At 40.0% G+C, this 22299-nt stretch overlaps 1 protein-coding gene across 3 annotated transcripts; it reads left to right on the forward strand.

Moving 5' to 3' along the window:
* The first annotated feature begins 10558 nt into the window (after window positions 1-10558).
* Window positions 10559-20371, forward strand: eno1a (enolase 1a, (alpha)). 3 transcript variants are annotated; one of them, XM_023272568.2, is made up of 12 exons: window positions 10559-10703; window positions 13079-13173; window positions 15455-15550; window positions 15707-15765; window positions 16548-16617; window positions 17175-17308; window positions 17436-17658; window positions 18039-18236; window positions 19181-19382; window positions 19489-19597; window positions 19708-19766; window positions 19856-20371. In XM_023272568.2, the coding sequence occupies exons 2-12, from the start codon at window positions 13089-13091 to the stop codon at window positions 19917-19919; spliced, it is 1299 nt and encodes a 432-aa protein (XP_023128336.1). In that variant the 5' UTR covers window positions 10559-10703; window positions 13079-13088; the 3' UTR covers window positions 19920-20371. The 3 variants fall into 3 exon arrangements, with proteins under 3 accessions (XP_023128336.1, XP_054868951.1, XP_023128338.1); XM_055012976.1 differs by lacking the exon at window positions 10559-10703 and adding an exon at window positions 12871-12999; XM_023272570.3 differs by lacking the exons at window positions 10559-10703; window positions 15707-15765 and adding an exon at window positions 16041-16099.
* The last annotated feature ends 1928 nt before the right edge of the window (window positions 20372-22299 follow it).

Raw genomic sequence — 22299 nt, forward strand, 5'->3', positions numbered from 1 at the left:
AGGGGAGGTGTTAAAACCTCTGCTGAAAACGCCCAGAGCTCTTCCCAGCAGCCCTAAAGTGACAGAGGAGGCAGCTCCTGCCCTCTGACTGACTCTTATCTGGATTTAATTCAGGCTTAAGCAGAAATATGATCAATGTGTGGAAAAAAACTAAACAAAAGTGTATCTGTCTGCAGGTTGTTCTACTCAGCCATGCCTGTAATCATGTTAAATAACCATTTAATGTCTCTAAGCATTTGAAATCTTATCTTTGACTTAATTATCTTTAAACAAGGATGAAAGCTTAGTTCTTGAACATCACAAAATGTGCAGCATCGCAGTCACTCATCTATGTCATTGCATTCTCCAGACTTCTCTGATTTGCAAACCATCTTGTTGTTTAAGATCTTTAAGGGGAAGTTTACCAGAATTATATCAGTTTTCACAAGAGGCAATTATGCAAGAACATTCATGCCACTCTGCTTCTAAAGCTGCAAGTCACGCTGAAAAGAATCCAACAAGCTGAAGCCTTCAGATACAAAGAAAACACAAAACCAGATGATATTATATCGTGTATCACCTGCTGATGTGCTCTAGTCACAACACGTCCAACACCTCCTGTTCAAATACCAGAGCTGTCAGTCAAACCCAGGGGTGTGTGAGGGTTTGAACAGTTTGCCTTCGAGGATCTAATCTCCCCAAAAGGACATAAACAACGTTTGTAGGTCACGAGGTACTTTAGGTTCAGGACTTTTTTTTTTTTTTTTATAGCAGGAATTTCCAGGAATAGTTCAGCAAGAAAGTGAACAAATTTCTAGGAAATTTGTTCACTTTCTTGCCCATGCAGATGGAAATTAGAAGATCTGCCAAAGAAATGTTTGACAACTGTCTGCACATCTATAGAGGTCAATTAATTAATTAAGTGAAATGGAGTAAATACAACTCCGGCACCAAACAAGCACCAATACTGAGCCGCTCTAAAATTGTTAATGCTCTGAAAGTTTCTGTTTTATTCACATTGTAAAATTACTGTTTATTTTTAACAGTTTTCAAGAGTATTTTTTTAACAATTTAATTATTTTACAGATTTACACTGCTTTGAGAAATGACAGATAATAGAAAAAAATCAATTAAAAAAAATCAATAAAAAAATAACTTAAAATGTGAAAAGGGCCGAAACTGTACAAAATGTCTACATCCCAAATGTTTACATTTTTACAATAATACTGTATTTAATCAACAAAATTTTTTTTACATTTTGGGCTGTTTTTTAAAAGAGGAATGCTGAATATTATTAATATGTAATAATATTATTCATTTTTGAAGACTGAAAGATGGTAAATAATTGTTATTTTACAGTTTTGTTACATTACAGACAATATCTAGTAAAATTACAGATACAAGTACTTTTTTTAAAAAAATTGAGAAAATGTAATGTAAAATGTAAAAAAAAATGTTGGCCAAAATTGTTTATAACATCCACATCAAAAATGTGCACTGTTTTTAAAATGGTAATTCATTATTTTACAATGTCTGTGTGTATTTTTATTTTTATTTTTTTACAGTGTACCTAAACATGAGAGACTAAACAGTAATTGTGTCGTGCACTAAACTGTGGACGCCCTTCAACTTGTAATGTCTCCAGTCTCTGATTTTATCACGTCTTAAATGACTCATTAGGACGGGCTGAGAATCGTCATTATGAGTTGTCGGCTGCTGACAAATAAATTCTCCCTAAACCTTGTTGTAACACCCAGCAACCTCTAAACAACTGGCTGAGGCTGAAGCAGGAAAAGGCTTAAACTTTCACATGCAGCTGCAGCTCAGCACAAAGTCTGGAAACATCTCACTGATTAACACATTTTTTTAGTTTGATCAACGCGCTGACCAGCTGCAGAGGCTTTATTGGAGTCTCTCTGCTAGAAACGTTCTGCACAAAAATCTGCTTTTACACTTTGGGTCTTGTATAGAAAACAGTCATAGATATTATGTGTTAATTAGTGGACTTCTGAGGAGGATTTTGAGGAAACCGTTTCTCTTTGTTTCCAGCGTGTTGACATAAAAGTGGTGTTAACTTGTAACCTCCCCCTACAGTTTATTCTGACCTGCCAAACTGGGGTTAAAATCAAAGCCTGAATTGGGTTAAGTGTGAAAGTCGGTCAAAGGAAGTCCTCACACATGCGGTGATATAAATCTCTGCTTGGGATTGTGTGTCTGTGTGCAAAGACCTGACTAAAATACAAAGTGATCAAAGGACTCGCCATGATTTAAGACTTTCATTGTTCTACATATCCTTCCTCTCCGGCCTGCAGCCTCTCTCCGCCCTGCGCTTGGTTGATACCAGTTGTTTTTATGTTTGGCAATCAACACCTAAAGGCTGACATGTATATTTAAAAAAAAAGCTGCTTTAAACCAGCACAGGTGGTGAAAACAGAACAAACCTTTACGAGTGAAGTGACAAGAGAGTTTCTGCAGGACTGAGATCATTAAGGAGCCACAGATTCGATGCCCCTCAGCGCTCCACTCGCATACACCAGCACTTAGAAAACAAACCGACGCGTCTTTCTCCTGCAGTAATCACCAGGTTCGTCTCTGCCTTGAGGACAATAATAGTTTTTAAAGGTCTTGTAGAGTTTAATGATGTGACTACGCCATCCCAGAGCAGAGCTAGTAATTGAACACATGGTGAGTTTGACATGATTCAGCTGCAGCGGAGAGGGCAAATGAACAAAACAAAAGCTCCATTTCTTGATCAAGAAGTTGGATACAGCTGCTCAAATTTACAGCAGGACTATGCACGTTGTTAAATTTGATATTTACAGTGGCTTTTTGCATTTCTACAAGTCACCCATTGATTTTCTTCTGCTTGTCCGGAGTCGGGCAGCAGACGAAGCAGGTCATTCCAGACGTTCTTCCCCCCAGCAATGCCTTCCAGCTCTTCCTGGGGGATCCTGAGGCGTTCCCAGGCCAGATAAGATACATAATCCCTCCAGCGAGTTCTGGGTCTACACTGCGATCTCCTCCCAGGTGGACATGTTCGGAAAACCTACAAAGGAAGTCTTCCCAGAGGCATCCAAATCAGATGTCCAAACCACCTCAACTGGCTCCTTTCTATACCAAGGGGCAGCGACTCTACTCCGAGCTCCCTCTGGATGTCCAAGCTCCTCACCCTATCTCTAAGGCTGAGCCCAGCCACCCTACAGAGGAAGCTCATTTCAGCCGCTTGTATCCACGATCTTGTTCTTTCGGTCATTACCCAGAGCTCATGACCATAGGTGAGGGTTGGAAGTAGATGGACTGGTAGATTGAGAGCTTTGCCTTGTGGCTCAGCTCCGTCTTCACCATGATGGTTCGGTATAACACCCACATTACTGCTGCTGCCACTCCAATCCGCCTGTCCATCTCATGCTCCATTTTCCCATCACTCATGAACAAGATCCCAAGATTGACTTGAACTCCTTCGCTTGGGGAAGCAACTCCCCCACAACCCGGAGGGAGCAGTCCACCGGTTTCCTGCAGAGAACCATGACCTCGGACTTGGAGGTGCTGATCCGCATCCCCTCCGCTTCGCACTCAGCTGCAAACCGCTCCAGTGCTGCTGAAGGTCACGGTCTGAGGAAGCCAACAGAACCACATCATCCGCAAAAAGCAGAGATGCGATCCTGAGGTCCTCAAACCGGACACCCTCCTCACCCCAGCTGTGCCTTGAGATCCTGTCCATGAACGCCACGAACAGGATTGTCTGACTTTGTGCCGAGTATATGGACAAGTCACATGAATATTATGCTTAACACTGTGGGTCAGCTATTTCTCATTTCTGCAAGTATGCCCGAGAACCTACTGCTTAGTTTAGATAATGTCTGCAGTTAATAGCACCTTAACCTCTCCTCCAGTATAAGCAGTGGCTTTCACAGGCCATAAGAACAAGTCACAGCTACGTAATGCTGTCGGAACTACTGTTTAATCCTCAGCAGTGAGCTCAATATAGAAGAGTTTAGAACTGTCATAAAACACAATTTACTCTTAAGTGCAACATTTGTATTTTTCTTGTTTGATGAATTGAATTATGTCTTTCAAAGTCCAAATCCTGCCCAACTAGTTTTGAATTTACACAACATTTCCTTGTATTTACTTTATGTGAATTATATTTTGTACTTCTGTTTTTAGTTTCACATTGTACGTTGCATTTGTCCAACCCTGTTTACACTCTGCAGCTGCTTTAACACAATTTTCTTAGATGGTATAAGATCCTATCTGATGCTTAAACACTGTCTGTTCAAAAAAAGTGGTACACTCTAATGTGTCATTGGACCACCTTTAGCTCTGATTATGGCACTCATTCACTGTGGCATCATTTCGATAAGCTTCTGCAATGTCAGCATTTATTTCTGTCCAGAGTTGCATTAATTTTTCACCAAGATCTTATATTGATGATGGGAGAGTCGGACCGCTGCACAAAGTCTTCTCCAGAACATCCCAAAGATTCTCAATAGGGCTGAGGTCTGGACTCTGTGGAGGACAATCCATGTGTGAAAATGACGTCTCATGCTCTCTGATCCACTCATTCACAATGTGAGCTTCATGAATCCTGGCATCGTCATCTTGGAACATGTCCATGACATCAGGGAAGAAAAACTCCACTGATAGAAAGACCTGGTCATTCAGTATATTCAGGTAGTCAGCTGACCTCATTCTTTGGGAACATAACGTTGCTGAACCTGACCAACCCCAGATCATAACCCTAACCCCCACAGGCTGGTAGACACTAGACATGATGAGTGCATCACTTCATCTGCCTCTCTTCTTACCCTGATGCCCCCATCACGTTGGAACAGGGCAAATCTGGACTCACCAGACCACATGACCTTCTTCCATTGCTCCAGAGTCCAATCTTTATGCTACCTAACAAACTGAAGCCTTTTTTTCTGATTAGCCTCACTGATCAGTGGTTTTCTTAGAGCTACAACTGTTTAGTCCCAATCCTTTGAGTTTCCTTTCGCACTGTGCGTTTGGACATGCTCTGACTTTCACTATTAAACATAGCCGTGAGTTCTACTGATTTCCTACAATCATCTAAGAATTTGTTCCGACCACACTTGTTCCTCTAAGATGATGGTTTCCCACTATCCTTCCAGGTTTTAATAATGCATTGAACGGTTCTTAACCTGATTGTAGTAGTTTCAGAAATCTCCTTAGTTGTTTTCTTTGCTTGATGCAGACCAATAATTTGACCCTTCTGAGACAGATTAACATCCTTTCCATGACCACAGAATAAGTCTTCCTACATGGTTGTTTGAGAAATGAGCAGCTCCTCACTGCATCAGCTAGAGTTAAATAAGTTGTTTAATCACTGCAGTAATTATCCAATGGAAGGCTCTCTATTTGCTTAGTTAAATCCAGGTGACGACTTCTTTTTTTTTTGTTATTTGTCTTTGATGATAACAAGAAGTTTCCTTCGAGACGCCAACCAGCCACATAGATTATGCAAACTCAGAGGAATGAGGAACTTGTGTTTCTTGGAACCACACAGATGTGTGAAAGTGATACGGTTGATCACGATGACCCAAGATATTTTGTTTTCATGACAACAAGCTGGTTGTTGGCAGAGATGTCTGCATGAGGAAACTCCACAGTATAGAAATAACTGATGGGTCTGAAATATTTATCAACCAGGATCCAGTGAGGAGGAATTCTTTATCCCAGCAACGCCCTGCTCACACCACCGTGGACACATTCACACCTGGAAGATGCCCAGTTCAACCACAGTCTGAGTCAACTGGCAGCCCTGCTGGAGAAAATTAATCTCACATTTATGCCAGTGGCAACAAAACTGACATTTTAAACAGTTTAAAAGACCTTTTACTAAAAAAAATAAGGTTGTGGGCTGATGTTTGTGGCTGTACTCTAAAAAATAAGGCAACAGTTTCCATTAATCTTTTTGAGTTATGATAACTTCTAATAAAATTCTGTTCAACCAGAAAACTACACTGAGTTGCAGAGGAATTAGCTTCTCCTCTGCGATCAAAGATGTTTTTAATTACCATGTACTCTGTGACTGGTAGCATAAACCCATGTTTCGCTCCCAATAGTATTCCCGTGTTATTTAAAATGAATTTTTAAGTGTTATTTTCCTAATTATAACTATTAACATAAGTTTTTAAGTTGGCAAATTAAAAAAAACTAAGTTGCTCCGTTGTTTAGTAGGAAGTGCAGAGGACTTGAATTTAGTTTTAAATCAACTACTGGAGAAGTTTAAGTTTAAATTAGACACAATATTAAGTTGACGAATTACCAACATCACTGTGCCAATCTAACTCATCAAAAATAATGTTTGCAACTTAAAAGACTCATCTAAATCACTAAAATAGAATTTTATCCTGCAAGCAAGCATTTAATTAAGTGGAGGGAACAGCTGCCTTGAACCACTTTATAGAGTGAGTTCACTGCAGGTGATTCTTGAATTGGGAGTTTCTTGTAGTTAAAGGACATAATGAGGTCACACGAAGAAACTAAATCTTCAAAAATGTTCAACAGGGACTGTTAAAGTCACAAGCGAGCTTTCATACCATCTCCAACCTGTCTATCGTACACTCTAATGTAACATCAGAGATGCTGTTGTTTTCTATATTTTTAGGGCAGTGGTTTTTACAGTCGCCTCACAGCAAGAAGGTTCTGAGTTCAAACATGCTGGTGAGCTGCAGTCTTTCTGTGTGCATGTTGTCCAAAGAGACACACAGTCGGTTAGCTCTAGATTCTAAATTGACTGTAGGTGTGAGAATAAACATTTTTCTCTTTGCCACTGCGACCCTCTGCAGGATGAAGTGGGTATAACTGAGGGATGGATGCCACAGATCAACAGTTCTCCTTTCATGTTTCCTCACATCCGGATGCAGCTCTCTAAAGGTGACCAACAGTTTAGCAGAGCGGCAGCAGTGTCAATATATAATTGAAGGACTTTTGAAGTCCATGGGATATATCTTGCATACATTTTTATTCAAAGTTTTAAAAAAAAAAGGGGTTTTTATGTTCATTATGATTATGTCTTTACAAATTCCATCTTTATTTATTACAGAAACAATCTCTTATTAAAAAATGAATGGATATCATTAAAATGTCAACTAAATAACCATCTGAATTTAAGAACAACCACCTTCTAATTAGCTAAACAATAATAAAATGAGCTTATTCAAAAATAGTTTTGATTGTGTTCTTTGTATTAAGTTGAGATAATCATGACATATTTCTTTTTTGGCAATATATCACATTTTAGATGGAGAATAACAAATTGTAAACTAAGTTCTCCATTTCAAAAACACCTCTGAAGGAAGTGTGTTAATTCCAGATCACATGACCTGCTCCACATGATGTCATTTCCTTGTCTAATAATGATAACATCATCAGTGCTCCACATCGACCTGTTTCCTGCTCAAACAAGCTGTTTGGTAAAAAAAAAAAAAAAAAAAAAAAAAAAGTGTAACAGTATGTGCTTTAGTTTGTGGTTTAGCTAGAGGACGAGTGCTTAGTTTTCTGCTAGTACTTTCAACATGTATCTGTTTGTCCGAGCTGCAGCTGCAAAGAACCAGAAGCGGAAACTCATAACAAAAAGTGCCCATGAATTATGAAAGAAATGTGTTGTGGTTCCATAGATCAACTTATTTTTGCACATGATTTATAACCCTAAATGCTGCAGGCTGATGGTTTTCACTCTGTGACATGTCGCAGTGAGAAAAACTCGGATGTAATAAGGACCCATTAGACTGAGTTCCATTTAGCTGCCTCAGTTTCAGCACACAGGTTCACTGTTACACCATCATGACTTACTGGGACACTTCAGAGAGACAATTTTAATGTTGTTTGTAACGTCTGTGTACATCTTACTATTAAAAGTCAACATGTGGGCTGTGAAAAAGGTTTATTTTCCAGGAATGATATCTATTTTAACTATTGATTTATATTTTAATTTCTGCCAAAGATTAAAGTGAATTAAACTTTTATATGAAATGAAGAGAAACATGGGGAATGTTCTTCATAAAAAGCAAAATTAAAAATGTCATGTATTGAATTTCTATTAATTAATTAAACAACCTAATTCCTTCATTAGTGGTGGAAGAAAGAGCATTTACTCAAAATGTGCACTTGAGTATTTCTGTTTTATTCTAATTTATATTTCAAACTCACACAGATAAATGAAATATTGTACTTTTAATGAATTATACTTTTCTGACAGAATGGAAAAATAAAGAATCAGAATATGAAGTATTGCATATATTAAATAACATTTTGAAATGAGCTGTACCTCAACCAACTTTAACACTGAAAATAATCGACAACAGTATAACACCGACAGGCTCACTGCGATATGGCGTGAATAAATTCTTCAACTACAGCGCACAAACTATTTTATCAATAAACATTTGTGCAAAAATAGACAATGTGAAGCTATATTTTTCTGTTCTTATGAATTTATTTTTTTTTTGGGCATTTCCAAAAAAAATGTGCTCTTTACACAGACTAGATCAATCAGAGAGGACATTAATTGAAGGAAACTACAGGGTTAATCACAAAAAAAAAACACTGTAAGAATTTAAGAGAGATGTTTTTAATGTAGTGACCTCTAACCCTGTGTTGATAATAAGCTCTATTCATAGTATTCGCTAGAGGTACTTGTTGCTGTGATGTTGAGCATCTGGGCAGCAGAGGGCGCAGTTGTATTTAAATGAGTGACAGTCTCAAGGTCAGTGCAGCAGCCTCCCATCACACCGTGGCTGCTCTCTGAGCTGATATGGATGCTGCACTCGCTGCACTGCAGCTGCATGAACACATATCCTGTAACACTGAGACGTCAGAGCGGTGGGGGAAACCCGCTGCTCACTCATGTACTGATTCACTGCTGCAATCTTAAAATGAACACCCAGTGCAGTCCCTCTTTAAATGCAGAACTGTGAAAATCCACGTGCTAACATTTGATTTTAAAGATAAACATCAGAAATTACATTACACCACTGTGTAATACCAATTAAATACCAAATGCTGCATTATAAAGCTCTGGAAAAGGTCCCAAATGGACCAAACTACAATTTTCAAAGAACAGGATATGATTGAAATCCAATGTTGAGTTGTCCAGCATGAACAGGGCACTAAATTTAGGAATTTTAAGCTTCCATATCAAAATCACAAACAGTATATTTTACCCCCTAAATAGCACAATTTTGTATGAAAAGGATTCTAGTTGAAACTGATTGATTTACTGACGTGTGTCACCAGTGGAACCGATGTCAACAACAAATAAAAAAAGCCTAAAGTAGCTTTGTAGTAAAATAAATGCAGTTAAAGTACAATGAAAAAAAAGGGCTCCGGTGGAAACACAAATTGTGCTTTCATTTGATGGCATATATATAAAAAAGGGTTACTACTGGAGTCATTTCTGCTTCATAGATAAAAGATAAAAATACATTTACAAGTCAGAACATAAACAATGAAGCTTTCCTATGAAACTGACACCTCTCAATATTTAAATTACTTCTATGTTGAACAATAGGATGTATGTGTGTTTATGTAAAATTAAAAACTAGCACAATAGATTTACTTTATACCTCAAAGGTATCCTGTTTGATTCAAATCAGGTGACATCCTTGACCACATCCTAGTTTTCACTTTTTTCTTCTTTAGAAACCTTTGCATGGTTTTGGCTGTGTGCTTTGGACTTTATCTTGCTGGAATATTCCTCCTCTGCCAAGTGCTTCAGACTGTGAGTCATCAGTATTTTTGTATATCCACAAACAGTCATGGCTCCATCTATACATGTCATCTCCCCAACACCTTTTACACTCATCACACTCCTACTGCTGTGCTTCACTGTCAGGACTATGCATCCACTGCATCAAAAGTCCCTCAATTATATAATGACCCAACAAATGAGAGGTGATGCAAGACACATTTAAATGGTATTGCACAAGGATGTTTTCTCTTCTCTTGTACAATATACCTAAATAATAACACTAAGCAAATATCCATGAGTAAAATAAGGTGTTTTTCCAGGATAAGCACTTCTAAATTAGGGCTAAACCTGGAATACATTTGGCTGAAAGTGCAAGTTTTGAGACATTTAGCACTGAAATGCTGTTTCATATTTTCTCTCAGCCATTTTTCCAGTGATTCATAGTGTGGGTTTCATCTCTGAAAAGCATTCACCGCCGTGTTGCCATTCATTTCACGCAATTCGTGATGTAGGGGGGAAAAGAGAGTCGATGCCAAGAAACGTGAAATAACATGTGACTACGAACGGAACACTGCATCAGGGATCCCTGCCTGCTTCCTTGCACGTACTCACCTCTGCGTCATCTGTCCGCATTCTGCCTCTTTCATCCTCAAATTTAAAATAAACACATAAATAAAAAAATACATTTCCCACAATTCCCCCCAACATTTACCAGCCTCCCTTATGTCCGTTTGTGAATATTAATATTATGTTTTATTAAAGGTGATGCTGCTCTCATCATCTTCCTCATTTTACGGGATGCTCGTGAACGTGCATCCCTCCTCGCTCGCCTCGCACTCCTCCTGCCTCGTGAGCCGCTCTCGGCCAATCGCGTCGCTCCGTGGCTCCGTTACTTCCTGATTCCGTCACTTATCATCGAGCCCGGAGCGTCACGAGCGCCTTCTCTGCCTTCCCCGCACGAGACAGACACAGCGGCGTCCCCCCCTGCACACAGTCAGGCCCGAAGGTAACGCTCTCTGCTCTTTATTTTCACATTTTAGACAGTAAAATACATGTTAAAATCCAATTTATTTCCCCTGGGAATGCGTGTGTTCATATAAACTACTTTATAGTTGCGTACACGGTGGTCTTCATCCTCGACGACCTCTTCAAAGTCGTGTGTCAGCTGCTACTTTGATAGTTTAATTCATTTTTTTTACTTAAATGGAACTACTTCTTCTGGCTTAGCGGCTTCCAGGATGGTGTAGTTTGTAGCCCACCGTCTATTTTTAAACCAGGCCGGCAGCTGGCGACGAGTCTGTCCATTTAGAGCTGCACTGAGTGTGGGAATAGGGCGTCAAGTTGCAAGTCCAACTTCCTGCAAACAGACTTTTCCTATTTGTCCACTGTTAGGTTCCCGTTTTCTTTACATTCGTATTTTTAAAAACGACATATTTGCATGCCAGATACTGTCTCAGCCTGCTCATGCTGGCTCAGACAGTGCAGAGCTACCAGTTGCTTGCAGCAGACAGGGAGGTGTGTCCACTGGTGGAAGGAAAATTACTGTGTATGAAGACTTTACACGTTTCCTTTTTCTCACATTGTCATTTTTTCAGCCAGAAACCCCCCATTAGATTAACATACTGTTATCAAGACACTAAATTGGTACATTGTAAGTTTACTGGTGCAGTTTTAAAGCTGTTGTGTCTATGCATGTTTATTAAATTCATCCTTAGTGCATTTTAATGGCTTGCTGGTTTCCCTTTTACCCCCAAACGTAGGTTTTAAACTCATTACCAAACGTATCAAATGTCCATCCTTCATAATTTATTTATCTGTGGGTGCCATTTTGTCCTGCTAGCTTGCTCTCCAGTGTTCCCAATGATCTGGCACCACACAAAAATAACCTAAAAAGAGATTAAAGGTGTGACATCCATGACAGGATTATAATATCTGTTAATCTGCGGAGTACTTTCTCTATGAATAGGTTAATCTTTTGGTCCGAAAATAGTAAAAATGTATGCATCACAGTTTTCTACAGTCTTTTCTGAACATATTTTCTGTGTGGCCAGCTATTAGAAATGCAAAGTCATTCAGATAATGATCACAAAAGGTAAAATATTGCATGAGGATGTTTGTACTTACAATTGCTGGAAGTTGGGAATGAATGAATGGATTTTTGCTTTGGAAATGACTCACATGATTAATGGACTACAAAAATGGTTGCAAGTGACTCATCATTTTATCCCAGCTATATATATATATATATATATATATATATATATATATATATATACATAGTATATTATATTTTGGCTTATGTTGTTGGTATTTTTGTACCAGTATTGTGAAGATTCTATACTGATCTAATAAAGACAAGATGGCAAAAAACCCCATAAATAAACAAATTTATCTGGATACAACACCATAAATTTGGCAACAGCTCAGCTAATTGAGGAAATATGTGACCACAGATCAGTACAGCAAAATTACAGTCTTGACATGCAGTGCTGTATTTGCCTACTTGACAGCTTTCGTTACTTGCTGCTACTGACACATTTTGATTGATGTTCAAGTTTGACATCCAGCCCCAGAAAACTTTCGACTTTAGCCGAAGAACTGGGTCTGTATGTGTGTTCTGTTTGCAGCCGCTGGCAAGTTTCCACACTGGCTTTTGAGAGACTGTGGATTTTCCATTGGTTCTGCTGTAGCGGCACAGTAGCTGAGCTCTACAGTCGGGCGTCAGAGTGGGTATGCAGGCCGTGGATTCGGGGCAGGTTGGATATAACAAATGAAAATCAATAGGGCTGCAGGCGTCACGGCCAGACAGTCTGGTTTAAAACTCTCTCTGACCTCCACTGCTGAAATTTCGAGAGATAATGAGGCTTCAGTGAGATTAGACCACTACTCACACCTGCAACCCTTATCACCGAACAAAACGAAGCCAAACGTGTTGTGCAACTCATTGTTACATACTGTGACGTTTCAATAGTACTATCAAGAGTATGTAGATTTCACAGTTTTGCAATGCGGTTTTGTAATCTGATGTGTTAAGTAAACTGAATGAACTCACAGAGATTTTTTCTTTTGCACTGCAGAAGCCACGCCTTTCTGTGTTATATCCCTGCCGTCCTTGCCGGCCCATGTCAGTCGGTTCAGATGGTGGACGGCTAATGTATATGTTTAATGACCAAATCCATGTGAGGATTTATTGCTGTGCCTCCAAACTCCATCTTTAGATTAGATTACTTTGTTTTATTGCGAGTGTGCCACCGAGCATTTTAATTTTTTGGCATTAGCTGTCGACTTGAAGCTTTAACTCAGTGAGTGACGTTGTTGGGAGGGTGGAGGCCTGACTGCTCGGTCTATAGTAATACCTGTTCCTTGTTGTTCCACCTGCAGATCCAGAACCATGTCCATCCTGAAGATCCACGCTCGTGAGATTTTTGACTCCCGTGGCAACCCCACCGTGGAGGTTGACCTGTACACCAAGAAAGGTACTGTATGGCAAATACTGCTGCTTTTCTGTAGACACACACACCATCTTTTAAATGGCTGTGCATCCAGGATGAGGGTTCAGTTGCTCTTCTTGAAGTTTCTTCCACTTTTTCCCCACATTAATGCCTTCTCTGGGGGAATTTTTCTTCATCCAAGTTGAAGGTTTAAGGAGAGGAGGACATTGTATGCTGTACAGCTTGTAAGCCACCTTGAGCAACATTTTTAAATTTATGATACTGGACTTGACTTGCTTGAAATCAATGACAGCACAAATGGCCTCCTAACAACCTTTATATATTGTTTAGCAGGTAATTTGACATCATCCATAATTTAAACATGCCAATTTTGTGTAGTGCTGCATCTATCTATCTATCTATCTATCTATCTATCTATCTATCTATCTATCTATCTATCTATCTATCTATCTATCTATCTATCTATCTATCTATCTATCTATCTATCTATCTATCTATCTATCTCACCCTGTTTTACACAATAGTTTTATTAATTACTACTTTGGAATTAGTTAGCTAGAAAACAACTAGACATGTTGTGAACTATGGTGGTCAAGTCAGTGTGTCCGCTCAGTTGTCCTGCACTGTTGCCAGCTCCAGGCCCAGAGTGGACCAGATCAGATGATGAAAGTGTGAAAATAGCTCCTGTAATATCACACTGCCTGTACAGCACTCTGTTACTGTAACAGTTCCTGTATGAGCACAGACAGCACATACAGTAGGGACTTCTAGCAAACCCATGTGTTCATTTGAATCTGTGATATTTCTTGCAATAGGGATGTGTCTGCTAAATTAAATCCACAGTTTGCTTCGCTTGCCTAATTGTGTGCTAGTTTACATAATGAAGCCGCTGATAAAACATCCAAACCCTGCACATGTGCATAGAGGTCGAGATCAATTTATTCAATTTACTAATGGCCCGACTGTGTTTGAAGCTTTTTGGAGGTTTTCTGTTCAGAGAACTAAAACAAAGGAATAGCTCAACCCAGTAAAATGTCCCGAGAATGTTAATGAACCAACCTGAATGAGCACTGACATGGAAGGGAGTGAAACCGGCTTCACTGCCTGGAATACAGTGGCCGGAAATCTGTCGTCTTTTCAGCAGTTTTTGAATGGTTGCTAAGTGCTCCAGTTTACTGTAAATAGCATCTTTATTCTTTTTTTGGACAAGATTCCCCTTTTAAGTCCACCAGACATGTTTTGACATCATTATCAGCACAGACCAAAGCGAGTGTGCTGCACCCAGAGCACGACTGCAGAGTTATATTGATGTTACATAACCAGCTTCACACACATTATAAAACCTACTGTGCTTGTAGTAGAATATCTAATTTCAGTAGGTCTGGTAATCTCAAGAGACATTTACACTCTCTGTCCCAGTTATATAATCTAAACAGTAGGCTACTGGCACAAAGTAGGGATTTTAGTTAACTGTATTTACTTGTAGATTTGCTGATACATGAAATTTCTCGAAGAGCTTTCTTAGTAAAGTCAGTAAAGCTGTACCTCTGATGAATTTTTGATCATGTTTGGTCAGTGAAGATGTTAATAAAGCAGAGAATGTGTGATTTAAGCCCTGATGGATGGTTGCCAGCATCTCCCAGGTGATGCAGATGATGTGTTGAGCCTGAACTCAGAGCCCAGACAGCGGCTGTGTCCTCTTGTCTTGAGCCCTAAATCCCCTCAGACTCGCACCATCCCCGCCGCTCCACCGAGCAAGCTGAATAGATTTTTATCTCGGCACCAATCTCTCTTCTCTTGGGTGAATCCAAAATGGCTATGCTCTTGTGTGTGGGCGTGGCTTGGCATCCTGCCACGGATGCACTGCACATGCTCAGTCGGCAACCTGTCTTCCCCTGTTACATCACAGCCTTCTGCAGCACAGTCAGTACAGTTTCCTCCCTACATGCTGTATTTCTCTGTCTGCACATAAAACTAGTGGACAGCATGACCGTAGCAGGGGCTGCTCTCAGCTGATTGGCTGAAATTCCCTCGTGCATTTCACTCACTGTTGCTCCATGTGTACCAGCAGCCCCTCTTGTACATGATGTCCTAACAAACATGTCCTTGCATGCAGATTCCTTGCTGTTGCAGTACGACATAGCAGTCACAAATTGTAAAGTCAGGAAGTTGGTTGTCATGCTAATGGCTCATTTGGTGAAATTACATTACATTACAACATTTATTAAAGTGCACTCAGCCCTCTTATATTTCTTGGACATGACACAGCACTTTGGAAGTAACTAATGTCCTTTGTGTCTTCAAGGTCTTTTCAGAGCTGCAGTCCCCAGCGGTGCTTCCACAGGCATCTATGAGGCTCTGGAGCTCCGTGACAATGACAAAACACGCTACATGGGCAAAGGTAAAGCATCGCCATTTATTCCCTCCCTAAACTTGTAGGTTACTTCCATGCTTTTGCAATCTTTAATGTCATTTCAACACCACTGCACATTCTGCTGTCTGTCAACATTTCTTACTTCTTCATTTCCGATTCCTCCATCTCTCTTTATCCTGTTAGGAGTCAAAAGAGCAGTTAAATATATAAATGAATTCTTGGCCCCTGCATTATGTAACCAGGTAAATAAAGTGTGGAATAACAGGATTACATATTGCTATGCAAAAAGAGCATGACGAATGAGTTTGGAAACTAACCTTGTCGGGCGCTAACAGATGTTCACAGATGTAAAAAAAGAAAAAAACATCAAAGAGGAAAAATGCTCAATGGCTAAATTGTATTTCATGATAAATTATTTACACATTGGCATAAAATTGGAACTCGTGGTCATCTGTGTCGCCTGCTCTGCATGGTCTTCTTCGTTCTGGGTCAGTCATAGTCTGCTTGTCCTTTGCAGGTGTCTCAAAAGCAGTTGATCATATCAATAAAACTATTGCACCTGCACTGGTTAGCAAGGTAGGACCATTTATTGTTTGACTAATATTACTGTCTGCTGATGTAAAAATCCTGAAGTTTACTTATCAGTTTCTTTAATTCATCCTGATTACATGCTGGAATTTCAAAATGAAGTAATGACACAAATGATATTGGCAGCAGTAAATGTTAAATGACTAACTGTACACTTACAAAACCAATGGCAATAACAATATTTACATTAAGCTGGCATGTTGATTGTTACTCCTTTCTGTGAGAATTTTGCATTAACCTCGGCGTTTTTTGACCTTTGCATTTGCAAAAAGATATACCGTATGTAAAGTATCTAAAAATGGTATCATTCTGACATGCTATGATTATGCTAACATAATTGGCGTGTGTTCTTCTGAGTTAACAAGTTTTAAATTGAACTAACTAACCTTTTATTTCCAAATGTAAAATACGATTTCTTGTGTTCTCTCTAATCCAGGATGTGAGTGTTCTGGAGCAGGAGAAGATCGACAAGCTGATGCTGGACATGGATGGCACAGAAAACAAGTGTAAGATGCTACTTTGCTGTTTTATGACAGTATTTACGCAGCTTTCTGTCTGTCTTTCAGTCAGAGTACTGATTTGTCAGATATTGACTTTGTGAAAGTCTCCATAAACAAAATTCCTGCCTGGCTATTTTTACAGTTTATCTGTAAACTGTAAAACTTCTTAAAGATGTATTATATCTTAATATATGTAGATTTTTTGAGCATATGGCGATGTTGTCCAAGCTAGTATGGTTTTGCATACGTATAACACCGTTGGGGTCTAAAATTTGTGCTGAAAAGTATTTATCTTCTGCCATTTTATTTGAGTGTTTAAACGCTGGTGGTATGTAGGGAGTAGTGAATAAATTAACAACTGAACTCATTATTTTATTTAATGCTTTCAACCTTAATAGAGGTTAAGGAGGATATTATTTTAATATATTTGTTAATACAGCAGAAAAGTCAGTTACAGCTTTATTATTTCAGTGCCATTATTGATTTTGTCCTCTGAGGCTCAAAATATTCTGTGTTTGAAGATGCAACATTAATAGTAAATCTTTGTATCTTCCCTCCTCCAGCTAAGTTTGGTGCTAATGCCATCCTGGGTGTCTCTCTGGCTGTGTGCAAGGCTGGTGCTGCAGAGAAGGGCGTCCCCCTTTACCGCCACATCGCTGACCTGGCTGGCAACCCTGAAGTCATTCTCCCAGTGCCTGTGAGCATAAATCTCCTGTCGATGGATCTAAATGACATTAGCTATTTACATGTGATCCAGAAGGGCCATTACAGTCTGTCGTGATTTCATTGGGCTTAAAAGTTGATCCCTTCTGTTTCCCTTTCAGGCTTTCAATGTCATCAACGGCGGCTCCCATGCAGGCAACAAGCTGGCCATGCAGGAGTTCATGATCCTGCCTGTTGGAGCCAGCACCTTCAAGGAGGCCATGCGTATCGGTGCTGAGGTCTACCACAACCTGAAGAATGTCATCAAGGAGAAATACGGCAAGGATGCTACCAATGTGGGAGACGAGGGTGGCTTCGCCCCCAACATCCTGGAGAACAAAGAAGGTATGAAAAGTAGAAGAAGAAGAAGCTGTAACCACTGTTCAGTTGAGTAAATTGATGTTTTAGGAAACATTTACAGGGCGATAATCAGAAGTTGTTGCTGTGTACATAGACTGTCCAAGGGGAGTGTCTTGAAAGCAGTGCATTCTTAGATCCTCCAGGGAAGTACTTCACTTATCATGTCACTCTTGGGGCTGACATATGGTTTCTAAAATAAGGCCTCAACTGCATAAACTGCCAACGTCTGACTCCAGTGTCAGGTCACTGTGCTGATATGGCAAATGCCCCAGTGGTGCAGAGTTTTCAGTGGTGACTCATTTGTTAGAAAGATTGTTTTGACTTTAACAGCCCACATTCTTATTGTCGTGTCTTGTTTCTCTCAGCCCTGGAGTTGTTGAAGAATGCCATCGCCAAGGCCGGCTACACCGACAAGATTGTGATCGGCATGGATGTGGCTGCCTCTGAGTTCTACAAGGGCGGCAAGTACGATCTGGACTTCAAGTCTCCTGATGACCCAAGCCGCTACATCTCCTCTGACAAGCTGGCCGATCTCTACAAGAGCTTTGTCAAAGATTACCCCGGTGCGTTTTTACACATACTGTCTGAATACCCCCTTTTATGCAATGACTGCTCCATAAGATTTCAAGGCATTATAGACATATCATTTAGCATAGTAAGAAAAAGGCAGAGCGTGAAGGGCAGACTCAGTCTTGTGCATTTTTCTTCATCTTAAATGCTGTTAAGTTTGTAGTTCTGCATCTGGGTTGCTGCAGCTGTGTGCATTCTCAGTGTACATGAGCAGGTACAAACAGCATGTGGGCCTACACAGATATTTGATACAGTAAGCCTTTATTAATCCCGCTGTGGGGAAATGTGCTTTGTTACAGCAGCAAAGGAAATGATGCAAACATTTTAGAAATATTAGTAGAAAATAAAAATAAACAAAAAAATCTACTTAAGTACTGGTCCTTACATAGATAGATAGATAGAACCTTTATTAATTCCACAGTGGGGAAATTTACAGTGTAACAGCTGCAAATAGAAATTATAAATTCCTCTGAATTTGGGAATAACAATATGTGACATGTCAATGGTATTACACAGATTCATTTATGAGTAGAAATGCTGATCAAGAAGTACTAGTATTGCACAGATTTGTCTGTAAGTAGAAAAATACAGATTTTTGTATATGTAGAAAAAATTATATTGCTCTGCTTTTAAATACACAAAACATTCATGATGCAAGAAAAATATAAATAGCGCTGTAGATGTATATTTTGAGTATTTTCTGGGTTTTGCTTTCATTGTTGCTGGTTGCAGCAAGTCCTCAGGCTCTAAACAACCCCACTGTACACTGCTATTGAAGTTAGCAGCTAGCTGGCTAGCATACAGCAGTGGAGCATTTAGAAGCTTGTTTCTGCTGTCCCCTTGTGGATGAAACAAATCACTGACTGGCTTCTGAATCTGTGTATTCGATTTATGAACAGTCATAACATTGCTTTCTCTCCTCTTCCCGTCCTAACAGTGGTGTCCATCGAGGACCCCTTCGACCAGGATGACTGGGAGGCATGGACCAAATTCACAGCCAGCACCAGCATCCAGGTGGTGGGCGATGACCTCACCGTCACCAACCCCAAACGCATTGCCAAGGGTGTGGCGGAGAAGTCCTGCAACTGCCTGCTGCTCAAAGTCAACCAGATCGGCTCGGTCACAGAGTCCCTGCAGGCGTGAGTGTCCACGGCACGGCAGAGCGGTCGCGCTTGTTGCCAAAATCCAAAGCAGTAAACACAGTATCAGCTTGCTAACGGGTCTTACATGTGTCTTTTGTTTTAGCTGCAAGATGGCTCAGAGCAACGGCTGGGGTGTGATGGTCAGCCATCGTTCTGGAGAGACGGAGGACACCTTCATCGCTGACCTTGTAGTCGGCCTCTGCACTGGACAGGTGAAGCAGTTTTTTGAAGGTTTTATGATTGGTTTAGGTTTTGATGTTGAGATTTTAAATGCCTTTACCTTATAGACTTGGTTTTAAGTGTCCTTGAACTTCTTTTCCAGATCAAGACAGGTGCACCTTGCCGATCTGAGCGTCTGGCCAAGTACAACCAGCTTCTCAGGTGAGTCTGCTCCAGGTACATGAACATTCTACAGTGTTTCTTTAATAAAAGGTCACTTCCTTTACCTTAACTGTCATCTCTTCTTTCAGGATTGAGGAGGAGCTCGGCGACAAGGCCCGTTTTGCCGGCCAGAACTTCAGGCACCCCATCTGAGCGGATTCTTCCTCTTTGGGTCTCGGTGTGTTCATTGCTCATAAATAATCCCCACACATGTACGCCACGCTAGGTCGCCTGCCCCGTCTGGAGAGAAGATGGAGTTAACACTGCTGAAATCCAAGACCTAAGTCTTGGGTCTGTGGCGTGGAGAAGCGACAGTACGTCCTCGAACAGCCGCAGTTCAGCTCATCCTCAAACTATGCTTTAGCTCCTGAATAGTGTTGGTCTCTGTGTTTGTGTCCGTGTAACTGTGTGAGAGATTTTCGTTCAGCTTCTCGTGAGTTGTAGTGATTCTGGTCCTCTACTGAGTATTCGAGCTACTGTAACTTTAGTAAGGCTCTTCTGCAAGCAGCGGTAAGAGCACTGTAATGTGCAATGTGTCGCATCCGACAAGGTCTTGTGTTGCTGTAAGCGTTGGCAGAAATGTGTAATAAATAATATAGTTTGAACCAGTTTGTGATTTCTTTTTAGTCACGTGTCCGAATGCCGAGGCTTTCATTATGTGTTTTACTTTCAGAAAATCATAGATGGGCACTCAAGAAATAAAAATAAGAGTCCAAGACCGAAAAGGTTTTGAAATACCTAACAGAATTGATATGTTCAATAATATTGGCCCACTGATATTTACGGCCTAATATTAGCATAAAAATGGAATATCGGTCAAAATCATTATTGGTTTTTTTTGTTTTGTTTTTTTTTACCTATCATGGAAACTGATAGAATATTCCTGGATTTTACCGGCATTTGTTCATAGAGGGAGGGAGAGACGGAGAGTGTGGACTGTTTGAGACAATTTTTTTTTAAAAAGGCATTATTTCCATAACTTAAGCTGAAGTAGTTTTCTTATTTTGCATAGACAATGTTTACATCTGAAAGCCTTGTTGCATTTGAGAATGCATCCAATGGGGCATCACAATAAAATTAGACATGATGTGTTAATTCCACGACAGGAGATATGTGATGTTACCTAAAATTAGTGAAACAGCCCACAGATATCAGTATCAGTTGATATCGGAATTGGAAATTGAGAGTTGCACAATATCAGTTTTTGGCAAAAAAGCCAATATTGGACATCCCTAAATAGAATACTGCTGTTTCCTTCCTGCGGCTCATAATAATGATCATGAAGTTGAACAAGGTTGTCATCACGGTTCATTAGGAGTTCAGCTTTCCTGCAGATGAAGTATCTACAGTAAAGATCTTCCACCTCTCTGGGTGAAGTGTGTGATGTAATCTGAGAGCCATAGAGAGGCAGAAACATGAGCTCAGAGCTGCGGGACGCCATTTCTGTCCTCCTGGGTAAAAGAATCCAGAGGCTCCATGCGAGCTCTTTTTGTCCTGAGCCTTGCCAAGATAAATGTGGGTCTATTCACCAGTGGTATGGCACCACAGGGGATTGCCAGCTGGGTTCGTGCCACACCAATTTACTTTGTGTGAGCCCTGTCTGAACCTGCCTCCATTGTTCAGCCGTCACCAAGGAGATGTATTACAAATCGCTGGTACAAAGACGCTACCTATCACACATTACAGGGCCTATAAAAAGGCCTATCAGCTGCTGCAGATTCCACTTAGCAACAAGTAACTGAGACAAATCGCTCTCTCACTTACACAATTTAAAATAAACGTTTTCCACACAAAGTTAATCCTGTGAAAAAGTGAACCAGGGTGACATGTAAACTGATATTGCAGCAGGATTATACTCTTAAAACTCTTAAATACTCAAGATATGTGTGGAACTGCATCACTGGTTTACTGTTCTTTGAGACCTGCACCATCTAGTGAGCACAATAATGCAGTGCAGTTTCTTGACAGGTTCATTGTAGACCATAAAATAGCAGCTAGAGGGCCCAACTACAAGTTCCTAACAACCATCTGAAAGTTTACTTTATAGAGCTTCATCAAACCTTTGGTACGTGTTTTATAGATGCATATAAAACTATTGATAGACAGAATGAATGAGATGTAAACATACCGGATGAATGCAGTTTTAAACAGTTTGCCTTTAAGTTCAATGTAAAAATAAATTAGCTCTATTTTTCTACCAAGAAATACGTGCGCCACACAAATTAGGAAGATAATATGCTCTTATTCTCCAAAAGAAAGAGTCTTATTTGCTTGGACAAAAGAAATGTTGTACAGAACAAAAGTGCTGCTGGCTTCAGCTGCAGCTTGTTTAATTGCAGAACTAATTAACAAATAATGAAAAGAACAGATAACTGTGTTAACTGTGCCTGTCACTAATTAGAGGTCTAAGCTAAATAAAGAAATAAACGAGATGAAACCCGGACGCTGACCTCTGACAGTACAAATATGTAATGTATCTGGGTAACCAGCTAAGATGATTACTGTTGCTTCTATTCTATTCTATTCTATTCTA

The sequence above is a fragment of the Amphiprion ocellaris genome, chromosome 8 (genome assembly GCF_022539595.1).
Source record: "Amphiprion ocellaris isolate individual 3 ecotype Okinawa chromosome 8, ASM2253959v1, whole genome shotgun sequence".
In the NCBI taxonomy this organism is placed as follows: domain Eukaryota; kingdom Metazoa; phylum Chordata; class Actinopteri; family Pomacentridae; genus Amphiprion; species Amphiprion ocellaris.

Excerpts from the sequence above, each read along its gene's own strand:
- eno1a (XM_023272568.2), top strand. The coding sequence starts at position 13,089 with ATGTCCATCCTGAAGATCCACGCTCGTGAGATTTTTGACTCCCGTGGC. Across the intron at positions 15,766-16,547 it reads CCCCTGCATTATGTAACCAG|GATGTGAGTGTTCTGGAGCA; the intron begins GTAAATAAAGTG and ends TCTCTAATCCAG. Across the intron at positions 19,598-19,707 it reads TCGGCCTCTGCACTGGACAG|ATCAAGACAGGTGCACCTTG; the intron begins GTGAAGCAGTTT and ends CTTCTTTTCCAG.